This window comes from Sander vitreus, chromosome 7 (assembly GCF_031162955.1).
Source record: "Sander vitreus isolate 19-12246 chromosome 7, sanVit1, whole genome shotgun sequence".
Taxonomy (NCBI): domain Eukaryota; kingdom Metazoa; phylum Chordata; class Actinopteri; order Perciformes; family Percidae; genus Sander; species Sander vitreus.
In genome coordinates this window covers 14,013,919-14,039,957 of record NC_135861.1, presented here as the reverse complement: position 1 = coordinate 14,039,957, position 26,039 = coordinate 14,013,919, and the positions used below count along the sequence as shown (strand labels likewise).

The 26,039-nt window shown below is 42.9% G+C and overlaps 1 protein-coding gene across 9 annotated transcripts in view; it reads left to right on the top strand.

Annotated features, from left to right (window-relative positions):
* The window catches only part of casz1 (castor zinc finger 1), a 189,677-nt gene extending 163,875 nt beyond the window's left edge, over window positions 1-25,802 (top strand). For 4 of the 9 annotated variants that reach the window (XM_078254759.1, XM_078254758.1, XM_078254753.1 and 1 more), the window contains 17 exons: window positions 1,290-1,355; window positions 1,788-1,883; window positions 4,018-4,114; window positions 6,603-6,767; window positions 8,271-8,443; window positions 9,125-9,993; window positions 13,480-13,612; window positions 14,002-14,065; window positions 15,021-15,184; window positions 15,470-15,592; window positions 15,699-16,019; window positions 16,119-16,317; window positions 17,136-17,307; window positions 18,851-18,999; window positions 19,971-20,184; window positions 20,981-21,346; window positions 22,115-25,802. In XM_078254759.1, coding sequence (XP_078110885.1) covers window positions 1,290-1,355; window positions 1,788-1,883; window positions 4,018-4,114; window positions 6,603-6,767; window positions 8,271-8,443; window positions 9,125-9,993; window positions 13,480-13,612; window positions 14,002-14,065; window positions 15,021-15,184; window positions 15,470-15,592; window positions 15,699-16,019; window positions 16,119-16,317; window positions 17,136-17,307; window positions 18,851-18,999; window positions 19,971-20,184; window positions 20,981-21,346; window positions 22,115-23,385 — 4,642 coding nt within the window. In that variant the 3' untranslated portion in view covers window positions 23,386-25,802. The remainder of the gene's footprint in view (window positions 1-1,289; window positions 1,356-1,787; window positions 1,884-4,017; window positions 4,115-6,602; window positions 6,768-8,270; window positions 8,444-9,124; window positions 9,994-13,479; window positions 13,613-14,001; window positions 14,066-15,020; window positions 15,185-15,469; window positions 15,593-15,698; window positions 16,020-16,118; window positions 16,318-17,135; window positions 17,308-18,850; window positions 19,000-19,970; window positions 20,185-20,980; window positions 21,347-22,114) is intronic. The other 5 variants (XM_078254752.1, XM_078254757.1, XM_078254756.1 and 2 more) reach the window with 5 other exon arrangements.
* Window positions 25,803-26,039: the final 237 nt, after the last annotated feature.

Below are 26,039 nucleotides of genomic sequence, written 5' to 3'. Positions count from 1 at the left end.
TCAGTTATCCTAACGCAAAGGTAATTGGTACCTCCACAGCAGCCAACAGGAATGTAGTGTGAAATAGCGCATAGCGCCCAATAGATCCACGACATGATGAGTTGCGAAGGCACATGAAGTGTTTACTCGCTGTAGCACTCCATGGAGACTGATTTAGCACAGTCATCGCAAAGTGACTGACTTCTTTCGTTTGGCTAGGGTGTAACAACTCTCCCTTTAATTACTTTGGAGCCATGACTAACCTCCCGGCGAGTCACAGGGGCCGACTCTACACTGCCTGACGAGTGCACTTTAAAGGAAGCAAACGAGGGGTTTGGGGAGCTAGCCTACAGTCGTGTGCACTACCAGTAGGAAACAGCTCCCAGAGTCTGTTTGATTGGTTTTGACCTTGTCTCTAGTTAGTCAAGACCTATCAAAGACACTGTTCAAGAGCCCTCAGGCACCTCTCTCTGAGGCTTTGGCCTTTGTCAGGTTGGGGCTCAGTGGAGCTGCAAGCTTGGCTAACTGACCCAGTCTGGTGCTTGTATACAGGGAGGAGAGGGGGGGCTAGTGAGAATGTCTGGCAGCGCATCCTCCCCTCTGGGCCAGATTAACCTCAGGTCATCCCCAGTGCGGAGCTGCTCACATGGAGCTAAATGCCATTTCTGAGAGGGAGCAAGCAGAACCAATACTGTATTATGACTGTCACTGTCTGCTACCACCTCTATGAAGGGAATCACATCACAGGTGACAAAAAGCACACAGCATTCCTCAGCAACCCTTTATAATGTGATAAATTCCTCTCGATTTCCTGTTTTGAATTGAATCTGATTGAGTTGAAACTGATCGAGTCAGCCGATTAGGTCGATCCATATGCATTTGAAGCTGCAGTATTGTCTTACATCTTTGTTTGAACTGAGTCCAGACTGATTGGAGACAACTTGATATCAGCATTAGAGCCAAAGCCCTTAGAGATTATCAGAAAAGACCTTTTCCGAGCTTTTCTTCCATATCCCCATTATCCAGTTTTGCTTATGAGCACTCACCAAAATACCCCCATAAAAGATTAATGTCCTTTTGCTCCTACATTTTGCCTTTCATTGGTTGGGAGACCATGCATCAAAGTGTGCGCCTTCTATCCCTGATTCATACGGCACATGAAAACGCTGTTGTGCCACAAGAAAATGTATATTGATAGTCCAAAGTTTGGGTGTGGCTTGTAAGTAAATATTGTGTCAGTTTGTTTTTTATTAACAGTCAGCCCAACCTCACCATTAATCCTGTCTCTTTTGTGTTTGCTATTGCATTAGGAATGGCCTGCCACCAGATAAACCCGCCAGCGACGACATCAACCTCTACCAGAAATATATTGCCAGGTATGCAAATCCCTCAATGTGCTACAGCAATGAAAAAAAATATACCCAAAACAGATAAACCTTTTTTTTATCCACTGATGGTGTGTTTTATTCAGTGATGTAACTAGATCGTAGACTGGTATGAGAATGTTCTGTGTGCAGTAAATTGATTAAGAAAAGACTCCAATGTATGTGCTGAGAGCAAGTAGAAGGATGAGGGGTAATGAAAGTGAAATGGTTTGATGGTAGCTTACTGTAACTGGTTGAGTAAATGCTCGTGGTGTGTATAGCACTAAAACATTGAGAACATCATTCTGTGTAACTCTGTACCGTTAGCTGTGACTGACACAGAGAGGATATGAGCTTAGGCCGGGTTCTTCTTGAGTTCAGCTGTTTATTGTTGAACACACGAGGAACTGACTGATCTAAAAAGTCTGTCATTCACACCAACAGAGACAAAAACATCAGGGGAGGGGAGGTATCTTGCGTTTCAATGGACACAGAACAATGTCCCCCATTCTGGATTCATTTTGAGCCGGCACTAAAAAGGTGATTATCATTTGTTTGTTTATTCCGTTTAAAAAGAAAGAAAAACAGCATTTGAAAAGCCAAAGTGGCTTTGGCGTTAATGATTACTTCTCCAAGCCATAACATGAAGGGCACAAATCAAAGCCTTGGCACTGACAGACACACACACATACACACACGTCCTATTCTGCACACACATACACATACACACAAAACCCCTTCCTTGGACTGATTACATTTTGCAAGAAGATTTAATTAAGGAATTTTTAATGAGGCTTCTGCTGGCACTGCCAAGAACTGTTTTGATATTTGCGCTGCATAATGCATAAAATTTGTCTAAACATCTCGGCAGTTGATGCACGGGGAGGCTGCAGATAAGCCCAGATACAGTTTCAATTTCCGTGTTGGGGTTGGAAAAAAGAGAAAGGAAAGAAAAGGAGGGAGGAAAAAAATGGAAAAGGAGTGCTCATAAAAAGGGCAAATGTAGCACCGAGGGGGGAGGTAGAAGCAGGGGAGGGTCTTCTTTGGAGCTAGGGCTAATGAGTGCACACTAAAACTAAAAACCAGCTTTGTAAACATGTTCGTACCGAATCCTCGTGAAAAGAGTAAAAAAAAGTTCTTCATCTCCTCACCACACTACAGTTTGATGTTTTAAAGCGCTTCCCTGGTAGTGTTTAGTTGCAGTTTTCACTCTTTAAATGCTTTCATGCACCCACTATTGCCTCGGCACTTTGATCTGTGTATCTCTATTGTAACTAGAGATGTGCTGCAATCTCTGTATCGTGGCGATATTAATATTTAATCTGCTGCTGAATAGCAGCGGCCCATTAAGCCCCCTGACGCGGCAAGTGGGAATTGTCCAGAGGCAAAGTGATACAGCTGGGCAATGAGCAGAAGGGTGGGCCATAGTCTTGGGGGGGTGGAAAGTAAAAATGTGTGTGTGTGTGTGTGTGTGTGTGTGTGTGTGTGTGTGTGTGCATGCGTGCGCGCATGCGTGCGTGCATGTGTGTGTGAGAAAGAAGAGTATAGAAAACACTAATGCCTGGGACATATGTTGGCTTTAATGTGTGCACACACGTAGTTCGACTTCTGGTTTTGTCTTTTCTAAAAGAGCCATCGAACCTTCCCAAAGCCCCCTCTACCCCCATCACCATTTTCCAGACACACACACACACACACACACACACACACACACACACACACACACACACACACACACACACACTCTCTCACAGCCAACTTAAAAAGAGTAGTGGATATGCCGTTCAATTAGCTTAATGAACTCAGCAAAGTGATCTGTAAATGCAGCTCTGGGATAATCCTAACAAGGAAAAAACAGAAAGAGAGATGGAAAAAATATTACTTAGCCCCCTTTTCCCCCTCTCCTCTGCACTAGCAGATGGAGCTCTTGGCAGCAGCAGTGCAAATGTTTATTTGTGTGTTTTCACTGGTAATTGGAGGATTTTAACAGTCATCATCGTCAGGCTTATAATCACCACCGTAAAAGTGGCTGTACTGTAGCAAGCAGCAGCCTTTTTCTTTATCTAGCGCCAGACTAAATTCAGTTTTTTGGACTCCAGATGAGAGAGTGAAAGGGTTTAGGGTGAAAAGTAGACATCGCTGTTCCTACATCTCAGAATACCTGATCCTTTTCCTCACAGAGTAAAACTGTGGTTAACCTGAAAGAACTGTGCATTGATTTGACAAGTTTATTTTTTTTTTACAGCATTGAGAAATAAAATAGACATGGGGTTCCCGATCCTTGAGTCGGTGTGTGTATGCGTGTCAAGGGAAAGGGTTTCAGTATAATAAGTGTCTCTTACGGCTGCTTTGGAAATAAATGGAGCTAATTTGGTTGAAATTGGTGTGACAGATGGGTAAATTGTTGCAGCAGTGTGGAAAGCAGAAGTCAGTTTGAAGGTGTGAGCTGTGTTACTTTAAAGGTGAGACGAGCATAATGCCTTTGAAAACTCCTTCACCTGTTTTTCTTTTGGGCTGTTCCTGGTATTTTAAATAATGTATTCACCAATCATTCTCAATTTAATGTTGATTATTTTTGAATCACACTGACATATTTCTGAGCTGCTTTGTCCCTGCAACTGTGGCTGTTTAAAATGTGTAACTGTTGAAATGTTTCCTGCAACTTGGTTTTCAGATTCTCTGGAAGTCAACACTGTGGACACGTGCACTGTGCCTACCAGTACAGAGAGCATTACCACTGCATGGACCCTGAGTGTAACTACCAGGTGAGCGTGAGTACTTTACAACTTTTTTGAGCATCACTCAAATACACATTTTCTCCTGTATTCTGCAAACTTCAGTTTAACTTTAGTGTCTCACAGTTCAGTTTCTCACACAATGAGAAAAATAAGACTGAGGTAATTTTGTTTCAAGTGCCTCCCTCACTGGTTAAAACTAGTGAGCGCTTTAGTTGCATTGTGACAAATTGGATGTGGTGATCCTAGGATAGACAACAGGATAATGTGTCATCTTTTCATTAGTGGTCACAACCCAGCCAAAGTCTACGCAGATGAAAAGTCTGTTGGCGTTTGATCTGCCGAACAGGCTGCCGAGTGTTAACATCCGTTCAGTTTGCAGGCGTCTTCCAGTCACAGTTGATCTTTGACAGTTGGCCTTTTATCACAAGGGTTAATTGTAAATATGCTTGAAATATGCCTCTTTTTTATCTATGTGTTCTTTTTTCTAAGACATCTGCCACTGACTGGGGGCCTGCCTTTAATCCCCTTTCACGTTATTAATCTCGTCCTGGTCCCAGGAGTTGTCATGTATGGCGCAGGAAGGAGAAAAAACACAAAGCAGATCATAATACAGGCCTTGTGTTTGCTGTAGCATATGGCCTGAGAGAGTTAGACAAACACAGGAAGATTTGTCAAAGATGTCAAAAAAAACATGCACAGCTAGGGCTGTGTGTGTTTTCCTTCCTTTCCTAACAATTGTCTGAATTAAGCCATCTTCAGTAAGTAATCTCCTTTGTCTGCTCCTGATCAAGAGAGATTACCGCTCAATAAATATTGTTTATGTGGTGAAAAGCATTACAGATCTAAGCTTTCATTTTCTGCATGAATCCTACTTCACAGTCTGATGGGTCACATTCTTGGAAGAATACAAAGGAAAATCATTTCATGTCATTATTTAGAGTGTTAGTTCAGGTTATCATGGCAATTTCCATGGTCAGGTCCACATTGCTCTGTTGCTTTTGCGTTGCGTGGAAACACAGATATGCTCTGGAAGCCAGCTCTCTGCGATGTCAATACCCTGAAAAAAAAAGCAGGCAGTGATGAGCAGCCCCTTTCGAAGCGATAACTCATGAAATGTTACATGACACACACTCCTGGAATATTATCCCACTGCCAGCCTGCGGGCTATTGGCTGAGTCTTAACATTCTCCTTTCATGGGCTTGTACATGAGGGAGAGTGTGCATCTTGCCACACTAGTGGGAATCCTAAAATAAATGTAGCAAGTGGCTCCCAACCTTCATCACCACTCAACTGAAAATGAGATCTTTTTCCCAGTCAGCTCTCTCCGTGGCCTATTTTGGACGGCTTGATGGATCGAATGTACCATGACCGCAGTTCAACTCATCACTAACCATTAGATACCAGAAAGCTCAAAGTCCAGAACTGAGCTCCGGATTTTTTTGGAAAACTTTTCAAAGCGCAATGAATCCGAAGCATTCATCAATTAGATTAAAAATCCTAAGTGTTTGCTCCTACAGGAGTCAAACATCTCAGAAATATGCAGTGGGAAACAGGCCAAGAGCAAGGGAATGAACAGCTGTGTGAGATCTTAGCTTTTTACGTGTGCGCGAGTGGAACTCATGACACAAAGCAATTACCCTACTTTGTACAGCAATTAGTTGCTTTTTGGAATAGTTCTTTCTGATGTTTTTCCCTCAACTGGAGATAAATATGGATTGAAGACAGAACTGTCTCATTGATTTGCGCTCTCCCGTTACAGTTTCTGTAACATCAGCTTAAGCCCAATTACAGCAGATTTGGTTGCTGCAAGTCTCTGTGGAGTGACTTTTCTGTTTCCCTTTCCTGACTCCTGGGTGTGGGAGGGATTTTCTATTTATTTATTTTGTAATTTTAGAAGGCAGGTCTCTTAGCATATTCACTCATCATTACAGGCGAAGCCTGCACCAAAAGCAAGTGTTCATGCTTTAATTAAAAATGGAATCATATCTCAGCGAATTGAAAGGGAAAACGTTTTTTTGGTTCGCTTGTTTGTTTGTTTGTTTCTGTTGTCTTGTGTTTTCCCCTGTGCATGTCTGAGAAACCATCTGCATGGAACATAATTTTTCCAGAGACAGAAACATCAGAACTGTGATCTTGCATGTCAATTGATTCATCTTAATTTAAAAAAAAATAAATTTTGGTGTAAGGAAAAAATAATGTAGAAACAGTGGGTGTATGGGGAACATACGTCATGTTCCATGTGAAAGCTTCTCCTGTGCTTAGAAAGTTTTTGGTGCTGCTTTTGGATAGGACACAGCTTTGAGATATGCAAAGTAAATCAATAACCACAGAACGCATCATCTTTAAAGACATTGTGGCCCTCTACATTGCGGTGTGCACAGCCCTTCCCAACTGCCAATTGGCTCCTGCTTGTTGCAGCTGCTGCTTCCACAGAGATTAAGTGACTTGTTGCTGATTCTGTGACTGGTTTGAATAAACACCAACCTGTTGCCGTACATTTTTCCCCCTCCCCTTTTGCAGAGGTTTACCAGTAAGCAGGATGTAATCAGGCACTACAACATGCACAAGAAGAGGGACAACTCTCTTCAGCATGGCTTCATGCGCTTCAGCCCTCTGGACGACTGCAGTGTCTACTACCATGGCTGCCACCTCAATGGAAAAAGCACCCATTACCACTGCATGCAGGTACACTACAACGACTCACACCTCCTCCTCCACCTACACACATACCCACAATAAACCCACAATAACGTAGAGGCATGCACACACACAAACATGGAAAATATCTGCAAATATAGCCACACGTGCTTAAGCATTACATACAGTACAAATAACCCACAACTCAAGTATGAAAACGTGAAATATAATTCATCATTAAATTTACATTCCAGAGCCACACAACAAATGTGGTTGTCAGTAAACCAGATCTCACACAGTCCATATAGAGCCCGGTTCTGTATGAAACAGACAATGGCCCGATCTGGGAAATCAGGCCGCTCGTACAGTAAGACATACACGACTACAGGATGTTTGAGAGTCACACAGTTTACCTACATCTGTGAAATGGAATTACAGTCCCACACTTTTTCCATTTACACCAAAGTGTCTTTAAAGAGCAGTTTGGCAAAACGTGTCCTAAAGTAAATAAAAGAAAATTGAAAAAGAGTGATTACACGTGAGGCTGCTTGTGCTCTCCCCACCTCTTCACTCTCTCGCTCCTTAATTGGCATGGATAAAATTCAGTAAGGTGTTTATATAAACTACACATTTTTCATCTTTTAGTACTAAGCAGCCAGTTGAAGATTATTCCCCCTTCTAGATTTGTTTAATTTTTTCACATCTGCTTATTTTCAATGTGTCATTGTGCCGAGAGCTTTCTCACCGACAGGGCAGCAGCTCAGTGGAGGATGGCTTGAGATATATTCTTTTTTAAACCTCTCTAACAGCGTAATTGTTATAAGGACATATCAGCCCTTGTTTTAACAGTCCCTGAGAACCTGCAGATGTTGGCATCGGCTCTCTTGATTTAGGGGGGAAAAAAACAGAGTGGCATTTTTTTCATTGTTTGACTCAATATGGAGAAGTTGCCCGGTTTGTGCGGGTGAAAAGTGCCAGGGATGATATACAATTGCTGCTTTTAATTCAAACATTACCTGTTTTTTCCCCCTCTGTTGGCTCTGAGGACTCCTGAGTACCAGAACATTTTAAACTAAAGACAGTCATCTTACTCTCGTCTGCTTTCCTCTGCCCCCTCCAGCTCTCAAATTTGTTCTCAGAGTTACAGTAAGTTAGTTAGTGAATTTCATTTTCTAAAAGGCAGTTTTGCCAGGAAGGTACTGTAGTTTCAGCTACCTGCTGTGACCACTGCCTCTTTCAGTGACTTTTTTCTTTTTTCCAATTGTCACTGTCAATGACAAGGCTGTTTCAAATTCACTGGTTTGACTTGAAACTTGTACTCCTTTGGAGTGCATTACCGTGAAAAAACAACCTTCTTTCACCCATTTCTAGGCCACTAGCATTTTCCTAACCACACTGTGCTCCTTTCTACATGGTTGGTACAGTAAATCTGATCTCTTTAAAGCATCATAGTTGGCTTTTTTAAAACCATTCTTGCAAACTGAAACTTTCATGTCTGCTGTAAGCTCAGATCTTGTTTTTCGACTGCCATGCTTTGTCTTTGCTTTGCAGGTGGGCTGCAGCAAGGTGTACACTAGCACCTCAGACGTCATGACTCATGAAAACTTCCATAAAAAGAATGCCCAGCTGATCAACGATGGCTTCCAGAGATTTCGTGCCACTGAGGACTGTGGCACAGTCGGGTGTCAATTCTATGGGCAGAAGACTACACACTTTCACTGCAGGTGAATGTTGTAGGCCTAATGTGGTAGATGCGTAAACATACATTAAACATAAATGCATTGAAAACACTTATATATATATATATATATTCATTTAATTTTTTGGATCATTATTTAATTTATTTTACTGTCAAAACGTGTGGTGACTCACATTTGAACAAGCGCTTACAGTAGCTGCAGAGGCTCATAATAGCAGTTTACATAAATATGAAAGCCAACAAATCAGCAGCCAAAAAATAAAATGATTCCTCATTGAAAAATAAATAAATGGTAGGCAGTACACAAGTGAAATCATAACTAATTGCCTCCCTGTTTCTTGGCCTGCACCATTAGTATCTTTGAACATCACAGAATCACAGTTAGAAGGTAAAAGGGGGAAAAAAACTCTTATTCTGAAGAGCATGCACCACAGAACTATTATCAGTGGACATAGAGAATCATTTGGTTGATTCATCAATCTCCCTCCCTGGAATGTATCCCTCTGGCTAAGGTTGCAGGTAGTGATATGTCAATGGGTTGCTGCTGTGTTACTGAACCTCCTCAGTTATCATTCCTCCATTGTGAAGTATTTGAATCATGTGGACCGTCCCCATGACTCCCAACTGCACCGAGGTACAGAGGAGTCTTTGCAGCAGAGCACCATAGCAAATCATGTTTTCCCTTTGTGTTCCATTCTTCTTTCAGGCGCCCAGGATGCACATTCACCTTTAAGAACAAGTGTGACATTGAGAAGCACAAGAGCTACCACATCAAGGATGATGCCTATGCCAAAGATGGCTTTAAGAAGTTCTATAAGTATGAGGAGTGCAAGTACGAGGGCTGCGTGTACAGCAAAGCTACAAACCACTTCCACTGCATCCGCTCAGGATGTGGCTTCACCTTTACCTCCACTAGCCAGATGACCTCCCACAAGCGCAAACACGAGCGCCGGCACATCCGCTCCTCTGGAGTCATGGGCCTCTCTTCCGCCTACCTGGCGCCAAAGGATGAGCCAGAGGAATCGAGCAACGATGACCTGATGGACTTCTCGACCATCAGCAGCAAGAACTCCAGCCTGAGTGCCTCACCTACGACCCAGCAGTCCACCACTGTATCGCACCTGTTGGCCACGCCTACCACTGCTGTCTCCTCCTCCTCTACATCGGTCCACACCCTCAAACCCACATCCTCGCTGCCCAGTGCAGGCCAGCGAATGTCCAGTCTGCTGTCCCAGGCCCTGCCTAGCAACATGCCCGTGGCCCTTGCTCTTTCTAACAATGCCATGGCCGCCTCCAACCCGTTCTTCCCCCTAATACCCAGGATGCCTCTCCAACCACCTCCGCCAGCCGCTAGCCTGATATCTGCTATATCTTCCGGGGCCCACTCCATGCCCACCGACTCACTGACCCAAGGTTGCTCCACATTGGGTGCAGATGGAGCCATGGCCTCTACCCCAACGTCCTTCGCCACCTCCTCCATCATGGAGAAGATCTCGGCAAGCAAAGGTCTGATATCACCCATGATGGCCAGACTGGCAGCTGCTGCCCTGAAGCCCTCCAACAACCAAAACACAGGTCAGTCACTTTATAAAAAGTCATCATTGTGCATAATTTATATGGATACTTAAACAATTACAAAATGAAAAATAGTAGTTTGTGCGCACACAAAACAACAACTGGGTCCAGCTTCTCAAATATGCAGATTATCATTTTTTTTTCCCTTTATATTATGGTAAATTTAATATAGTTGTGTTGTGGACTGGTTGTCAGACAAAACGAGCAATTTAAAGACAACTATCGATAAATCTAAAAATAACTGACAGATTAATTCAGCCAATAATGCTGTAACTGAACCAGTTTATCACACTTGCAAATTATAAACCCCAGAATGAATTGGTAGTTAATTGTAAAGGTTAGCTTTGCTTGTTACTCTATTTATAGACAAAGGTATTGCAATATATGACAAACAATAACCTTTTGAGCTATGTCTGTGTCCAAAGAGAGTATACTGCATGTATACTAAAAACCACATCATTTTTTCTATGTGGACCTCACTACAGCCAGAGCACAGAGAGTGCACTCAGAGGTCATTTCTATCACTATCCCACAGTGGAGAGAAAGGCAGAAAAACTGCCGCTTTCAGGCTTAAAGGGACATACCGAAGGCATAGTCCTCTGCTCTGGGCTTGTTATTGTGTTGATCGTTTGTTAGATACCCACAATCCATTTGGAGATAAATGCGCTGACAGGGGAGAGTAGAGCCTGTAAAAGTCTCTTATGATGTTCAGAGTGGGGGCTCCTGGGGCTTGTGTCGAACATGTTTCCTCATCATTGGTCTCTTATCTATGTCTGCGCCTGTTTCAAGCAAATGGAGGTGGAATGAAATTAAGTTCAGAAATTGCAAGAACAAAAAAATGTTGGGTGTTTTCCTTTTTTTTAATTCTCTTTGCAAACCGATAAAAAAACAGAAATCACTCAGGCAGAAATGACTCAATGCACCAGAGCTGAGAAAGAGGCATTTTTTCACTGACACAAGAACTCAGACACACTTGCATGCATCAGCAAAGACACACTTTTTGAATTTCTAGAAACCTTCTGTTCCCACAAAAACATGTCAATATCTATTTAACATAAACACAATTCACATAAATTTTGGAGGTAATTGCCTTGTCTATGTTTATCATACTGCTCTAAACAAAGCTTCTGAAAATGAAAATGAAGTTAAGCATCGAATTGATATTGCACTGCAGAGCACGCTCTTGCATTCAGTAGCAGTGGGGCCTCCTGTGCTGAGCATGAGCAGGTGGGGTGCGGATTGTAAATGGGGCTACAAGGGGGAGCGTCACCGGATGTTGGGACTGGGAAGGATTACAATTCCTGGTGGTGTTCCTTGAGCAGGACAGGCCCTGGGAGAGAGATGGGGCAGCTGCTCCGGGGAGCTGAGCTGAGCCCAGGCTGTCAGCCTGAGCTCCACCTCTGGGCTTCCAGCAGGTAGTCTGAACACTGGGAAGGCCCCCACCAAGGGTAGGGGCCTCCACAGATGGTGCATTCACCACCCCTCTCGTTGTCTCACTGACAAACTGCAACTCAGATCTCTCTGCTTGATAACAAAGCTGGTTTAAAATAATCTCCTCTATCTTAATCACATACTTTATGGTAAAAGTGCAGTGCAGATACAGGATGGAGCATCAACTTCAGTTTTGTTTCTCATATTTGCTTCATAAAATGTGTGAACGGGACATTTGGGGCTAAAATGAGGAGGAAGTGGTTTGTGCTTCTCTATCAAAAAGGTGTGAGAAAAAGTCACAGTGTTTGTGGCTATTTTTCACAGTGTTTATTTTTTCATAGAGTTGTGAAACTTTGCGTATACTGTGGTGAATTTAGCATTTTTCCTGTTTCTGCTTTCAGTATTTTCTCAGTATATTTTTTATGTTCCGCTCTAATTTGCCCCTAAGTGTTTTTCCCAGAGATTCAAGCATCTGAAGGGTTTACTAATTAGACACACAGTACAAATGATCTTTCACAAGCTCTGTATCTTATCCGGAGTAATTACATGGTGATACATTATTCCTGGATAATTTCCAGAAAGAAGCTGCTTTGAGTCAAACTCATTTGTTCTCTCTCTCTGGAAAGTGGATAGAAAAAAAACTTCATGATGTGCAAGATAATAAGATACTTTTGCATTGTAATACACTAAAAAAAGTAATTTATCTTCTGATATAGTGAAAGAACGCTTTAATCTGCCTGATGATCACATGTAGATCATATAGTGATCATGACCATTGAGCTGCTCTTGATATAATGTGCTCTCATTTGGTCTGAGAGTTGATTTAATTGTTAATGACAAGGCAGGATCTGTCTGGCTAGTTAATTTTGGGTGTCCTCTTATCAAGTTGGGGGGAGGGAAGGAGCGCTGGACGGAGACTTGTAAGCATTCAGTGATCTTAAACCAGACACAAAATGTTTGACTGCTGTTTTCCTCTAGCCCCTCCAACCTCAGCCATTGTCAAACTGAACTGACACTGACACTTCACCATCTCCAAGCTTTCAGCTGACAAGGCCCAAGACTGGCTTTTCCACTCCTATTCTGCCTGATATGTCTCTGGGTCATCTTGTAGCGGGGGGGGGGGACTCTGGTCGGTTTCTCCCTGACGTAGGCTGGTCATGTTTTCTCTCCAGCAAGAAAAAGGAGAGAAGCCTCACCAGGCTGAGGGCCAAGGGCACACACTTGGTTGCCCACGACCTTGCCTGTCACTATCCCTCAGCACCAGCCCTGATTCCTAAACAACAGATTCCTCACCAAACCAATCACGGCCGCTGGTGCTTCTCAGTCTTAGTGTCTGAGAGGCTACACCAGGGTCATCCCTCCCGCTTAAAAAAATAAATGAAACACAACTTATTGTCTTGTAAAAGCCTAGCTTTCTCTGTGTGGCCCCAGGACATATTAATATTTTAATCCCTTGGGGATCAGGGGGTGGAGCAAAATTCACCTTCCTGTCAGCATTTTTACCCTACGTCGTCCCCTGGTCTTTATTTATTTAATTCCAGCGCTCCTGTCTCCGCACACAGCTTTGAATACCTATTTGGAGGAGAATGTGATCGAGAGGTCATGCTATTTGAACCAATCTGATTGGCTGTCAGCTCCAATCTGACCGACATAGCACCCTTGTTCCTTGTGGGTACGCTCAGTGGCATTGGCTGCCGTCCGTTGTCAGGCCAACGAGCAGCCTAGGAAGGTGGGAAGGAAGGGGGGTGGCCAATCTGAGACTGCCACTTTCCCTCAGCATTAGCATCTCACTTAATGACCAGTTAAGAGGCAGCCTGGCAAATGAGTTGTGACAAGTGCTGCAGAAAAAGGAGTCTTTTTCCCTCATATCTCCCGCCTCTCAATCACCATTTAAAAGGCTTGATGGCCTGACATAATTTCGCAATAATTATCACTCTGAGTATTCTTTTCGGGCCAGGACAGAAGTCAGATTGCATCTCGTCATAGGGTAATAATGCTGACCAACAATAACTTTGTTGTCACTTCTCTCATCGGCGTCTCTGGCTTGATCCTCAGGGAATGGGCAGCCGGCTTCAGCCAGCCAGTTCAATCTGGTTCAAGTGAAGCAGGAGCCAATGGATATCAACTCTGGGGCCTCCCAAGACTCCACGCAGGAGCACAGCCTGGACCTGAGCAAGAAAGATCACAGGTACACAGCTGCATGGTACACAGACGGTTAATGCTTGTTGTAAATTCACCTAATATATTCACAAAATAAATCAACAAGAAAATAAGGTTTCTCTGATTGATAGATGATATCTACAGTCTTGGCAGCCAGGGTTATGTTCACAATTATTTATCAAAAATATCTGTGCATACAATTATAAGACTCTCAACATATTTCTCAATTTTTGTGTGAGAAGGATGTTTGTATAAACCCTCAACTCCAATCTTCCCTCCAACTCACAGTAGATCTTATATCCTAAGAAGACAGCATTTTTCTTCTTCATTATACAGGCACACCTTGTGTGATAAATAGTAATATTTACTGTTCTCATGCAAATCTTGACTAAACATTGTTCATTTTCCTTGTTCCAGTAATGAATCAAACGGACACCCTGTACCAGGGAATACATCTCTTTTATCCTCGCTTATGAATAAGGTAAGATCCATCCATCAAACGCCTTTCATCCCAAGACAAATTAGCGGGACACGGAGGGGCCTGTTTGTTTTTTAATGTTTCACCGCTAATAAGATGAGTTTGTATCATTTAAATTTTCCAGCCATTTTTCATACAGTGTAATTTTCACTGCACCTCTCACAAATTAATATAATGAAGCAGTAGCTGGGTGCCATGCCAGATATATAGAGATGTTTGTTTTTTGATGAGCTGTTTTGAACTCACCGTCCATTTTTTCTCCTCCTTTATACTTTTTCTTTCCCCGCCTCGCTCTACATTTATTTATAGTTTGTAAATCATTTGATTAAAAAGTCACAGGAGAAAAAACAACTGGAAGGCACTGCCCTCATTTTTTACCAAGTCTAAATGTTAGCGTATGGAAATTTATGTTTTGGTGAAGATTAAAATTATCATACATCTTATCTGATTGATACAAATGTGCCAGGTGGTTTCAATCTGATTCATGATGTAATGACAGAGCAGCCTCCATTTTTTTTTTTTTTTACCTTGCCAACTGGTCAAGACCTCCTCCCTCCCCTCCACACACAGACACACACGTCGTCTTTTTTAACCTCTCCCCTGGAGAGCTTAACTTCAGAGTTGCTCTCCTCAAAGCAGTCATTAAACCCAGACAGTGGAGCTTGAAGACCTGTTGTCCAACAGCTCCTCATGTCATGTCAGCTTTTAGGGGTTTGATTCAAGCCACCACATCACATAAAAGGGTTAACAGTTGCTCCCAGAGGACACTTGGCAAACACGCTTGGCTTGCACTCAAGCAATAGCCTGGATGTTTGTAAATCTGGCTGTGCTTTTTTGCTTCGCCAAAACATTTGTGTGTGTGTTAACTCTCACACTCACACTAACATATGCAAGTTCCCAGCTTACGTATGCCCAGCTAACCCAGCAGCTGGTTGTTTATGTGCTATGTGTTTTCTAGATGTCACAGGTGAACCCTGCCCTGTTCAGCGCCATGAACCTGAAGACAGAGCTGGAGGCAAGCCAGGGCAGCAACAGCTCGGAGGCAGCACAATATCTGAACAGAGTGCTCAAGAGGCCCCTGCCAGAAAAACCCACTGAGATCTGGAGGACATACCTCCGCAGGTATAAAACATGGAGGAAGTACAAAGAGTCACTGTAGTTTGATTCACTTAGTTACAGTAGACTTATTCATTTTGATAGTGAGAAAACAGAGTGTTTCAAAGTACTGAACATAGAAGGCCGTTTTCTGTAAATACAATTCCTCGCATATTGCATCACTGGAAACCCCCTGAAACATAAAGAATCTGGTCTTACAGGAATTTGAACCAAGTCGAACCTTAGCGTTTTCAGTTTTTTTTTGTTGAGAAGGCAGTACATTTACAATCTTCATTATCTTGCTATGTAAAGGTTTGACACAGATGACTTCTGTGAGGCTCAGTGCGACTTCCTTCAGAAAGTGCACTTTCACTGCCTGGTAGAGGACTGTGGTGCACTCTTCAGCACTGTGGATGGGGCCATAAAACATGCTAAGTGAGTGTTCCACTGGTTTATAATCACAAAATATACCCTTTCCACATTTTTATCTTTTGGTTTCATCGATCAACATAAAAATTAACTTTTTCATCTTGTTTTTCAGCTTCCACCTCCGGGCCACCTTGAAAGTGAAGTCTGAGCCTCAGTTTGGTGAGGGCAAGGACTCCAGTGAGGGAGCCTTGCTGCAGCCTGCTGCCCCCGTCTCTATGGCTAACAATCCCTCTATGGATGTGGCCCACCTCACCTCCTCTGGTGGCTACAGCTCTCCTCCTCCCTCCCTGCTGGCCTGGAAGCAGCTGACCGGCAGCATCCCTCAGATGTCGGACTCGATGCCCAACCTGCCGGCCAACTCCCCTCTGGCCACTACCTCTCTGGAGAATGCTAAACCTCAAGTCAAACCTGGTTTCCTGCAGTTTCAGGAAAAGTAGGAGAAACACTAATTTGCCTCTTATTACATTAGAGTACAGTGTGTTTATTCGACCATGTGTTGATTAAACTGCATTTTCCATTTTTATTCATCCAGTGATCCCTGTTTGGCTACTGACTGTAAGTACTCAAACAAGTTCCACTTCCACTGCTTGTTTGGAAATTGCAAGTATGTGTGCAAGACGTCTGGCAAGGCCGAGTCCCACTGTTTGGACCACATCAACCCCAGCAACAACCTGGTCAACGTCCGTGACCAGTTTTCCTACTACTCTCTCCAGTGTCTCTGTCCCAACCAGGTGAGTGCGGCTTGGTAACTCAGCCAGGAGCTGAATCACCTACTGTCATCTCCCAGAGTTTTCTAAGCATGAAGTATGCTATCTATTAGACCAGTATTTGAGGTTATTTGACTCAAGGCTTTCACAACCGCCGCTCCCGGTCTTCCATCCCTGCTGAAAAAGACAGTCGACTCACCCCAGTAATGCCTGTTTATATGTCAATGATGTCATTTTGACTGCCGCATTCTCCTCTCAGAAAAGGCCAATTTAGCCGATATTACCCAATAAATCATTGTCACTTGCACAGTAAACAAGGCTGTCTGGAATAGGGCAAAAATCAGGGGAATGCTTCGCAAATGAAACCTAAATGGCAGCCCCTGCCTGCTCTCATGAGCCCATATTTGGAAAACCGTTTTAAATTAATTCATTAATGTGTCGAAAATCACCCCTCCCACAAAAAGTGCCCCCCTCCCTCCTCCTCCTCCTCCCTCCTCCTCCTCCCTCCTCCTCCTCCCCTTATTCTCCATCTCCTGAACTGAGCAGATCTTATTTGGCCCAGTCCTTTGGGAGCTGGGCCTCACAAACAGATGGTGGTGTACAGACATGTTAGAAAGGAGGGGTGTTTGTGGGAAGCCTGGGAAAAAAAATCATTGCGCTTAGAAATGTGGGATGTTCCAAATGACCAGAAAGGAAAAGCCTGTGATGTGTTGATTATGTGTAGTGTTCACTTTAACTTTGCACACAAAAGAAAGATCAAATAATATTTATCAACTCCTTTGGCTTTCAAATATTCACCACATTTAACTCATGAAATTCAAAATGATGTGTGTCTTCTGCAGCACTGCGAGTTCAGAATGAGGGGCCACTATCACTGTCTGCGGCCTGGCTGCTACTTTGTCACTAACATCACCACCAAGCTGCCATGGCACGTCAAGAAGCACGAGAAGGCAGATCGCCGTGCCGCCAATGGCTTCAAATATTTCACCAAGAGGGAGGAGTGTGGGAGGCTGGGTAAGAAAAGAATTACTACACTATAGTATACGTTTTGGGCTGCTGTCTCTTTTTGTCTTTGCCATTTCAGCCTAAACACTTCAGCTTTTATTAATATTCTACCAAGAGAGACATGTGGATTAAAGGTGTTAAATTGAGAAAGATGTAGATTGATTTTCGGTGGCAGTTGCAAGAGGATATTCTCTGTGTTTACAAAGGGAGAGAGACCAGTGTTGGCAAACACAGTGTCGTGCTATGCGAGTTGTTTAAGAGGCATTAAACTAGTCTGCCTCATAGGTTTTGTTGCTGTGTTTTGCATATTCACAATAGCACCTGAAGTCCCAAAGGTAGTCTTGCCTGTACTATATGAGCAATAACGTCAAAGGGGGCAATCACATCCAGGTTGTTTTCTTCTTCCTTTTGCCCCTGTCAGAAATGAGCAATTAGGTTTGTGTTTGTTAATTATCTGGCTTGTCTGGTTTGCGCCTCACAGCCACCGCTGCCATCACACCGAAATGAATTAAAAGTGATCTGTTTTTTTCAGGCGGTTACACAAGCTTTTCAGAACGCAGAAACAAAGCAAACAAAAACAGGCCCCAAACAGCTGTTTTTTGTCCCCAGTCTGATCTGCCAACTGTATTGTTTGGGCTGGGGGGAAAACAGAAAGGATTACCATGGCTAACACTCCAGTCATAAAGAATTGATGGGTTGCCAGTATCCATGGCAGCAACATTAAACTGAACACCGCTGATGATGTTACCTGGTTTCTGTCTCACAAAAGGCCCTCCGTGTCACGGGGGTTACTGTTATTTGCTCAACTTTGCGTGGTTAAAACATTGTGTGTGCAAAAGCTATTTGATGACACAGACGTGTTGTGCTCTTAAACTGGGTGCCATGGTTACTGACATGCTAGCACCTGCCCAGCATGTTACTCTTTCAATTATTTCTGCCTGCTTTTATATAATGGTATTTGATTAACAGGCACAAAACGGAACATTCATTTAATTTGAAATCATAAAGCAATTAGAGCTAGACCGGTTAAAACACTAGAAAAGAACAGAAGAATATGAAGCAGACAGCAGCACAATGGAGAACAAAAGGAAAAATGACAATGGAGATACTTTGAAAAATGAATTTAATATGGTAATAATTGTATATTTACTTTGGTTTGCAGGGGTGTGTGCATTATTGGCCCACAGAAAATGAGAATTTATTTATGTAAATTCCTAATTGAATAAAGCATGTCAGTGTAATAAAAGAGCTCCACAGGTTTAGTGCACAGAAGCCTTGACTTGCTCAGTGTGACACCGGAGTGATCTAATATTCCTCCTACATGTACACTCCCAAACACTTTGAAACCGATCCCTCTTTTGTCGGAGCTATATCATGAAATTAAAAAAAACCTAAAAATATTTCACTTCGTGTTTGATCTAATCATAACACCATCACAATGATAATATTGCGTTTAGCGCAGTAGCTTTTCTCAGACGTCTCACAATGAGCCAAAGATAAATGAATAAGCAAATGAACAGTTTAAAAAACGGTTACTGGTTTGTCTTTGCAGGTTGTAAGTATAACCAAGTCAACAGCCACTTCCACTGCATCCGTGACGGTTGCCAGTTCTCCTTCCTGCTCAAGCACCAGATGACCTCACATGCTCGCAAACACATGAGGCGGATGCTGGGGAAGAATTTTGACAGAGTCCCGTCCCAGGTACAAACACACAAACTGTCACATATGACGCATCCAAAACTGAAAAGGGTAATTATCTGAAAATATGGGCTGAACTAAAACAGCTGTTGAGCAGTTTATTAAAACATATACCAACAAAGCTGAGTACCTCACACACCCTTTTACTGACGGATTAAACAGAGAATGTATTGTGCGTGTTTATGCAGTGTAGATGTTTAGATCTAGTGTCTTTTATTAAAGCTCATGGATTTTTTGCTCAAAAATACCCAGATGTTTTTAAAGGAAGTTACATTTAATTTTGAATGTTATGTTCCCACAAACACCTACCCTTGTTGGGGTTTTTGCTGCAAGAAGATGATAAAAAGGTCTTCTTCCAACAAGTCATGCTCTGTCAATCTAGGTATTGAAAGTGAAAAGGAAAATGCAAGTGTTTCACTTCAAAAGGTAGAACAGATTTTCTCTCAGGTTTAAATATTACTGATTTATTTATTTATTATTTAAGCAAAAAATAATGAGATTTACCTATTATTTGTAGGTATCAAAAGTCTATGTGACTTATGTACCTAGTTTGATTGGTTTTCTTATCGTGCTTTCTGCTCTATGAGTCAGATTCTGGAAAAGTGTAACAAGTTCACTCGGTGCAAAAAAGAGAGTACCGCTCATATCCTGTCATACCAGTCAGTGACAAATCACTCAGACATTCTTTTGATGAAAATGTTCACCGTGCAGTGTACTTCATTTCTTAACATTACCTCTGCGGTACTTCCTTTACCGTAAGCGGATTTAAACGTGGATTTTCTAGTTCGGCCCTGTTCTTTTTTCATTTTGAAGCCTTCTTATAATGACAGAAGTTTATCCTTTCAGAAGACTTTTGACGCCTTCAGAAATGCTTGGTTGTATGCCAAGAGCCAACACCTGCATTAATGTCACGTTATATTTTCCAATGTTTGTTTCAGATGTCCCTTTTAAAATAAAGGTTGTTTGTTTTCTAGGTGATGCCACTTGGACAGAGGGCAGATGCATCCAGCATGATAGGGACCCATCCTGGTATGAACTCCAGCTTCTCCTCCACCATCATGGAGGAGACTGATGATTACATGGACTACATGGGAGGAGGGGGCAGCCCCTTGGGCCTCTCCTCCGAGTCTTCCAACCAGGACCGGAGCTGCACCAGCACACCTGTAGGCAACGATGGTTCTCCAGCAGGTGAGAATATGCAAAAGAAAATACCTGACAGGTGTCAGCATGTATATCTAATATAATAATAATAATATAGCAGTCAAAAAGGTGAATACAATTTTTCAACTCTTACATTCAACATCAAACATCATGCTTCACTCATATCCTTCTTGAATCCGGTATTTTGTGATTTAATAGTTTGACTTACAATCAATAACATAATGACACATCAGTCATAATATACAGTATGAGGTTGATGACAATGCTGTATTCTAATGTTCCGAGTTGTGGACAAGGTCTTTTGCAGTTTGCCTGGTCATCCTCATAAAACATCCATTTTGTACATCAGTGGTTTGAGTTATTGCACTGTATGTAGCTTATTACATTTTCCTTTGGCCAGAGATCATCCCTGTGGCTTTATGTCTACTTTAGCACTTTTAGTAGTTTGAATTGTGGGAAAAAGAAAAGGAGAAGCAGCCTCCTTTCCCTCAACTTACTGAATAAATGGATTCTCCTCTGCTTTTTTTCTAAGTCTAAGCCTGCCTGCTATTTTCACATTTCTCCATGTGTTGCCAATATTATCCACTACTCTCATCATTGTTGTTTTGGCTGGTATTTGGGTTACTTGTCTTGAATGGGCCTCATTTTGTATCATTCTCTTATCTTTTATCTTTCCCTTTTTACCTCCTTTTTACCTCTACATCCCTCTGTGTGTGTGTGTGTGTGTGTGTGTGTGTGTGTGTGTGTGTGTGTGTGTACCTGTATGTGTGTTTCTTCCCCTCTTGTCTGTCCTTCACTCTCTCTGGTCAACCTGTCTCTCCAGGACAAGGCTGGCTCGCCACCACTTCTGCTCCTACTACCCCTGCTGACACTAGCGCTACCCAAAATGCACCTCCTTATTCCCCTCCTCCTCCTCCACCACTGCCACCACCACCACCACCTCCTCCCTCCACTCTTCAGCCTGGCCTTCAGTCCCAGGCCCCATCCCTCTCTCCTGCTCTCCTCCGACCTCCTCTCTCCTCACTCCCATACCTCCTCTCTCCATCCTGTCTGTCATACTCTCTGCTCAGCGCCTCTCTGGGAGCCACTCGGAGTGTTGTCATGCCAACCAACACACCAGCTTTCAGCCCCATCATTGCCACTCCGTCTCCGGTTAAAAATGACGTCCCTATAGTGCAGGATGCTGCAGGTACTTATCCCCGGCGCAAACCAACACTGCAGCTGTCACTCTCAATTGAGTCCTGTGCAGTATTTAACTGTGTGATTTAGTCTTTCTCTGCAGTATTGTTGTGGAAAGACGGGGAAAAAGGGGCTTTCCAGCATGCAAAAAAGAAAACATGTATGTAGAAATGTGCATGCTTACTGAGTGGGTACAGTAATAGAAAAAAAATGTGTATAATTACCTCACCTACACCTTTGCGTGTTTTCACTTTTAGTATTACTAGGATTTAAAGATAGGACAGTAAATTTGGCACCTGTAGTATGAAGCCTGGGCCTTGTTTAGCTTCCATTAACAAGGCTGCATCGGCAGCCTCTTATTTTAATCACGCCTCAAGTTTTATCGAGGCCCACTGCTTCCTGTCTTGCAGAACAGGGATCACATCATTAGCAGTGACCCCATGGTGTAGCAAAAGGTGGGTGCCCCTCATAAAACAACATGGAGATAAGAGGGTCGGTTAAGACCCACAGCTCTGCCTCTGTTTGGAGGCTGCAGACACCCTGTAAAAGTGTCATGTTCCAAAGTCAATCTATCATTTTCCCCCTCCTTTAATCATTCTGGGAATTAGGAATAAAAAACATTGTGGCTCTCTGTGCTTACTCAGCTGTGAACCACTTCTGGCTGAGTAAGGTCGCATATTAGAGTTTTAACCAGGATGGTCTTGCAATGTAATTTGCTTGTAGTTTTACTCTGTGAACCAAGTGATTATTGCTTAATGTGCTGCCTTCCTTCTTTCAGGCAACACCATTTCCATTCCCACGGCCACTGGTGCAAAGAAGCGCTTCTGGATCATCGAGGACATGTCACCATTCGGCAAGCGCCGCAAGACTGCATCATCACGTAAGATGCTGGATGAGGGGATGATGCTGGAGGGCTTCAGGCGCTATGACCTCTACGAGAACTGCAAGGATTCAGGCTGCCAGTTTTCTCTGAAGGTGACCCACTACCACTGCACACGTGAGAACTGTGGCTACAAGTTCTGCGGCCGCACCCACATGTACAAGCATGCGCAGCACCACGACCGCGTGGACAACCTGGTCCTGGACGACTTCAAGCGCTTCAAATCGTCACTCAGCTGCAACTTCCCTGACTGCCAGTTTTCGGGCAACAGCACCCACTTCCACTGTCTGCGCTGCGGCTTCCGCTGCACCGACAGCACCAAGGTGACGGCCCACCGCAAACACCACGGCAAGCAAGATGTGATCAGCGCTGCTGGCTTCTGCCAGTTCAGCTCCAGTGTTGATTGCGAGGTTCCCGACTGCAAATATAAGCTCAAGTGCTCGCACTTCCACTGCACCTTCCCTGAGTGTAAGCACACAGTGGTGGGCATGTCCCAGATGGACTCCCACAAGAGAAAGCACGAGAAGCAGGAGCGGGGTGAGCTGCCGTCTGTGTCACCCAAACAGGAAGGGATGCACCACCTGGGAGGAAGTGTGTCTGCGGTCTCTTCCGCCTCTATGGGTCTTTCTACTTCCTCACCTAGTGGCCTCTACGGGTTGTCCCGCAGCATTGACAGCAGTGCTCCCTCCATGCTCTACCCAACAGATGGCATCGGGTCCGAGTATAACCACCTGTACCCACAGTCCTCCATCAGCCTGGACGGCTCCCTCAACCTGGGCACCGACACCAGCAGCTCCCTGTTCTTCCTGAAGAATGCAGCCGGTCTGGGACTCAGCGACTCACTGGACCTCAGCAAGAAAATGCACCACGACACAGCGCGATCTAGCCACAACCCGGCAACCCAGCTGGGTCTGCCAGCAGCTCAGGACGACACCACAGGAACATCTGGAGAGGCTGAAGATGACCTGTCGCCAGAGGAGGAGGTGCAGGCAGAGGAGGAGGAAGAAGAAGAGGAGGAGGAAGACGAGGAGGAAGCAGACCTTAACAGTGACTCGAATGATGATTCAATGGCGGAGCCTGATGGTGAAAAGGACAATGGCGAGAGTTTTGATGCTTCCGTTAACCACACTGATTCTTCCCGACTGGAAAAGCAAGACGTTGACCCATAAAAATAAAAAAACTACCAGTGACTGTAGGAACTGAAGAAATACTCTGTGTACTATGAACAAACAAAAATGAAAGTGGCCTCATTTATCATGTTTAGAGACTTCCCATGACAACAAAAAACAACAACAGTGTGGAGAAAAATGACGGCCCGAAATGATTTATTGTGATGTTTACAAGATGACCAACATTATTAATTCAATTATGCATTAAAAAATATGAACGGAGACACAGAATTAGGCCCTGGTTTACACACAGGGCAGCAATGTAAAGCATTTTACTACACATCAGTCTTTTTGTGTGCGTGCATGTTTGACTTTAATTTATTTTCATTTTTTTCACCTTTTTTGTGTGGATAAAAAAAGAAAAATGTTAGAAAAACAAATCTCTCTATATAACTATATATGTAAGTGTGTGTGTGTGTGTGTGTGTGTGTGTGTGTGTGTGTGTGTGTGTGTGTGTGTGTGTGTGTGTGTGTGTGTGTGTGAATGTGTGTGAACGATGATATACAAAAGGAAATTGCTGGCACAGGCAACATGAACTGCAGGGCCTTGGATACATAGAAAAAGGGATGTGAATCACTAAGGGGAAAAAGGATGCGTTCAAACATTTGATCTTTTTTTCTGTATTAATATAATTAATTATTATTTTTATGAAACACTGAGAGGAAAGGGAGTTACATTTTGCTTATTCCCATCTCTCTCAGATGCTTTTCTTTGTTCTCAATAATATGGAATTGACCAGTAAATATTTGGTCAGTCTCCCAGCAAGCTGCTGGTCTCAACAGTTCTCTGACATTATGCTGGAAATGTTTGACCAGCACCAAAACCAAGCTCAGCCCTTGTAATTTTACCCCCCCGTCAGAGGAATCAAGTTTGTGTGTGGATAGTGCACTTTTATATTAGCTGACCACGATGATTACTGATGATAACTCATAAGCATATTTAAAAATATTTTTGTTACCATTTGCATCTTTGCATTAAAATGTTGTTTTGTTGTGTTGTTAGTCAGAAGCATATCGATCTGTAAGCAGGCGAGGTCGTGATTAACGGCCGGAGATTAAGGCTGTGTGTGTGTGTGTGTGTGGGGGGGGTCAGACTGACCAGAGGAAGCGATGAGTCACTTAGATGCAGAGCAAGGGGGGACGACAGAGGAAGCGTCAGGGAGTGTGTTTTATGTTGAAAATTTACAGACCGAAAATGTCTCAACGGCATTTTGTTTCCATTCACTATGGCTGTGGTTGAGCTCCTGTTGTAACGGTTTTTATTTAATATTTATGTGACCTTCCAATGAGAAATTTCTAGGGTGTTATTGCACTTTTTAGGTTCATTTTTACCGTCTGAAAAAAAAAAAATGATATATATATCTTTTAACAGGGAATTTTGCTTTAAAGATGTTGTTTTAGTTCACTTTTGCTTTAATGCACAAATAGATGTTAGTGTGACAAAGAACTGTTCTGTGATTTATTTAAAGACTGGTTTTTATTTTGCTTCTGTGATTCGACAGTTTGGAAAAAAGGAAATGGGTGTGCCAGAAAAACGGTGCCCTGATGAGAAACACTAATACGGACTGTGATTTGAAATGAGTTCTTAAGAAGTTCATGGCAATGCTCACTTACTGTAGTACTAAATTATAAATCTGTCAAAGCCACCCTCGGGTTTATATTGAGCAAATATGTGCGACCGAGAAGTGGACACATTGATCATGAATTATCATTGGAAATAAGCAATCATAATATAAGGAATAAATGTGTGTAGATGATATTCCTTCAGATGTTTTGAGAAGAAAAAAAAAGGGTTGTACAGTATTTTCCTCTGTAAAAAAATAACTATATATGAACAAAATGCTCTTTGATGAACAGCATCCTTTAAAAAGAAAACCGTTAAGAGGAGAAATGAATAATAAAAAGTAAAAAATTCAAATAGCCTCATCATAGTTTGCTTGTGTGCGTGACATTTTTTATTACCCCAGATTTTTTGGAAAAAAATTGTTCATACTGTAGCATTGATTCCGTTATGTTTGCAGTATATATTCTTTCTTTTTCCAACTATGTCAGAAGCTCAAACTAAAATACACTTGTTTGAATTCATTCATCGATGTTTCTGTTTTATTTAACGACTCATTTTATTCATTGTCATTTTTCGGTGTTATTTTCTTTCCTCATTAATTGAAATTCTTGGTTTATATTTACTTGGCTGTGGGCATGCCTCGTTCACAGACTCAACTGTCTCCGGGGACTCTGGTGCAACGCAGAGGCGTCACGTTTGTTTTGTTTTCTCATCAGATAACTGTAGGGGCTGAGACATTGTGCACTTGAATTCTGTGTGTGTGTGTGTGTGTGTGTGTGTGTGTGTGTGTGTGTGTGTGTAAAATAGCAGGATTTGTAAAAAGTTGAAAATAAACTATAATTATTATAACAATACACATGCAGTGATTGGTAGTGCTTCAGCCTGAGGACATTTTGGGTCACGTGTGGAGGGAAAAGGTGCTGCTGGACGACAGCAGGACATAAGGTCACAGCAGCTATCTCTCTGTCTCTACAGTGACACTACTGAAGTGTGTGTGTGTGTGTGTGTGTGCGTGCGTGTGTGTGTGCGTGCGTGTGTGCGTGCGTGCGTGTGTGTGTCCCCCTGAGAGAGACAGTTTGGCCATGGCTGTA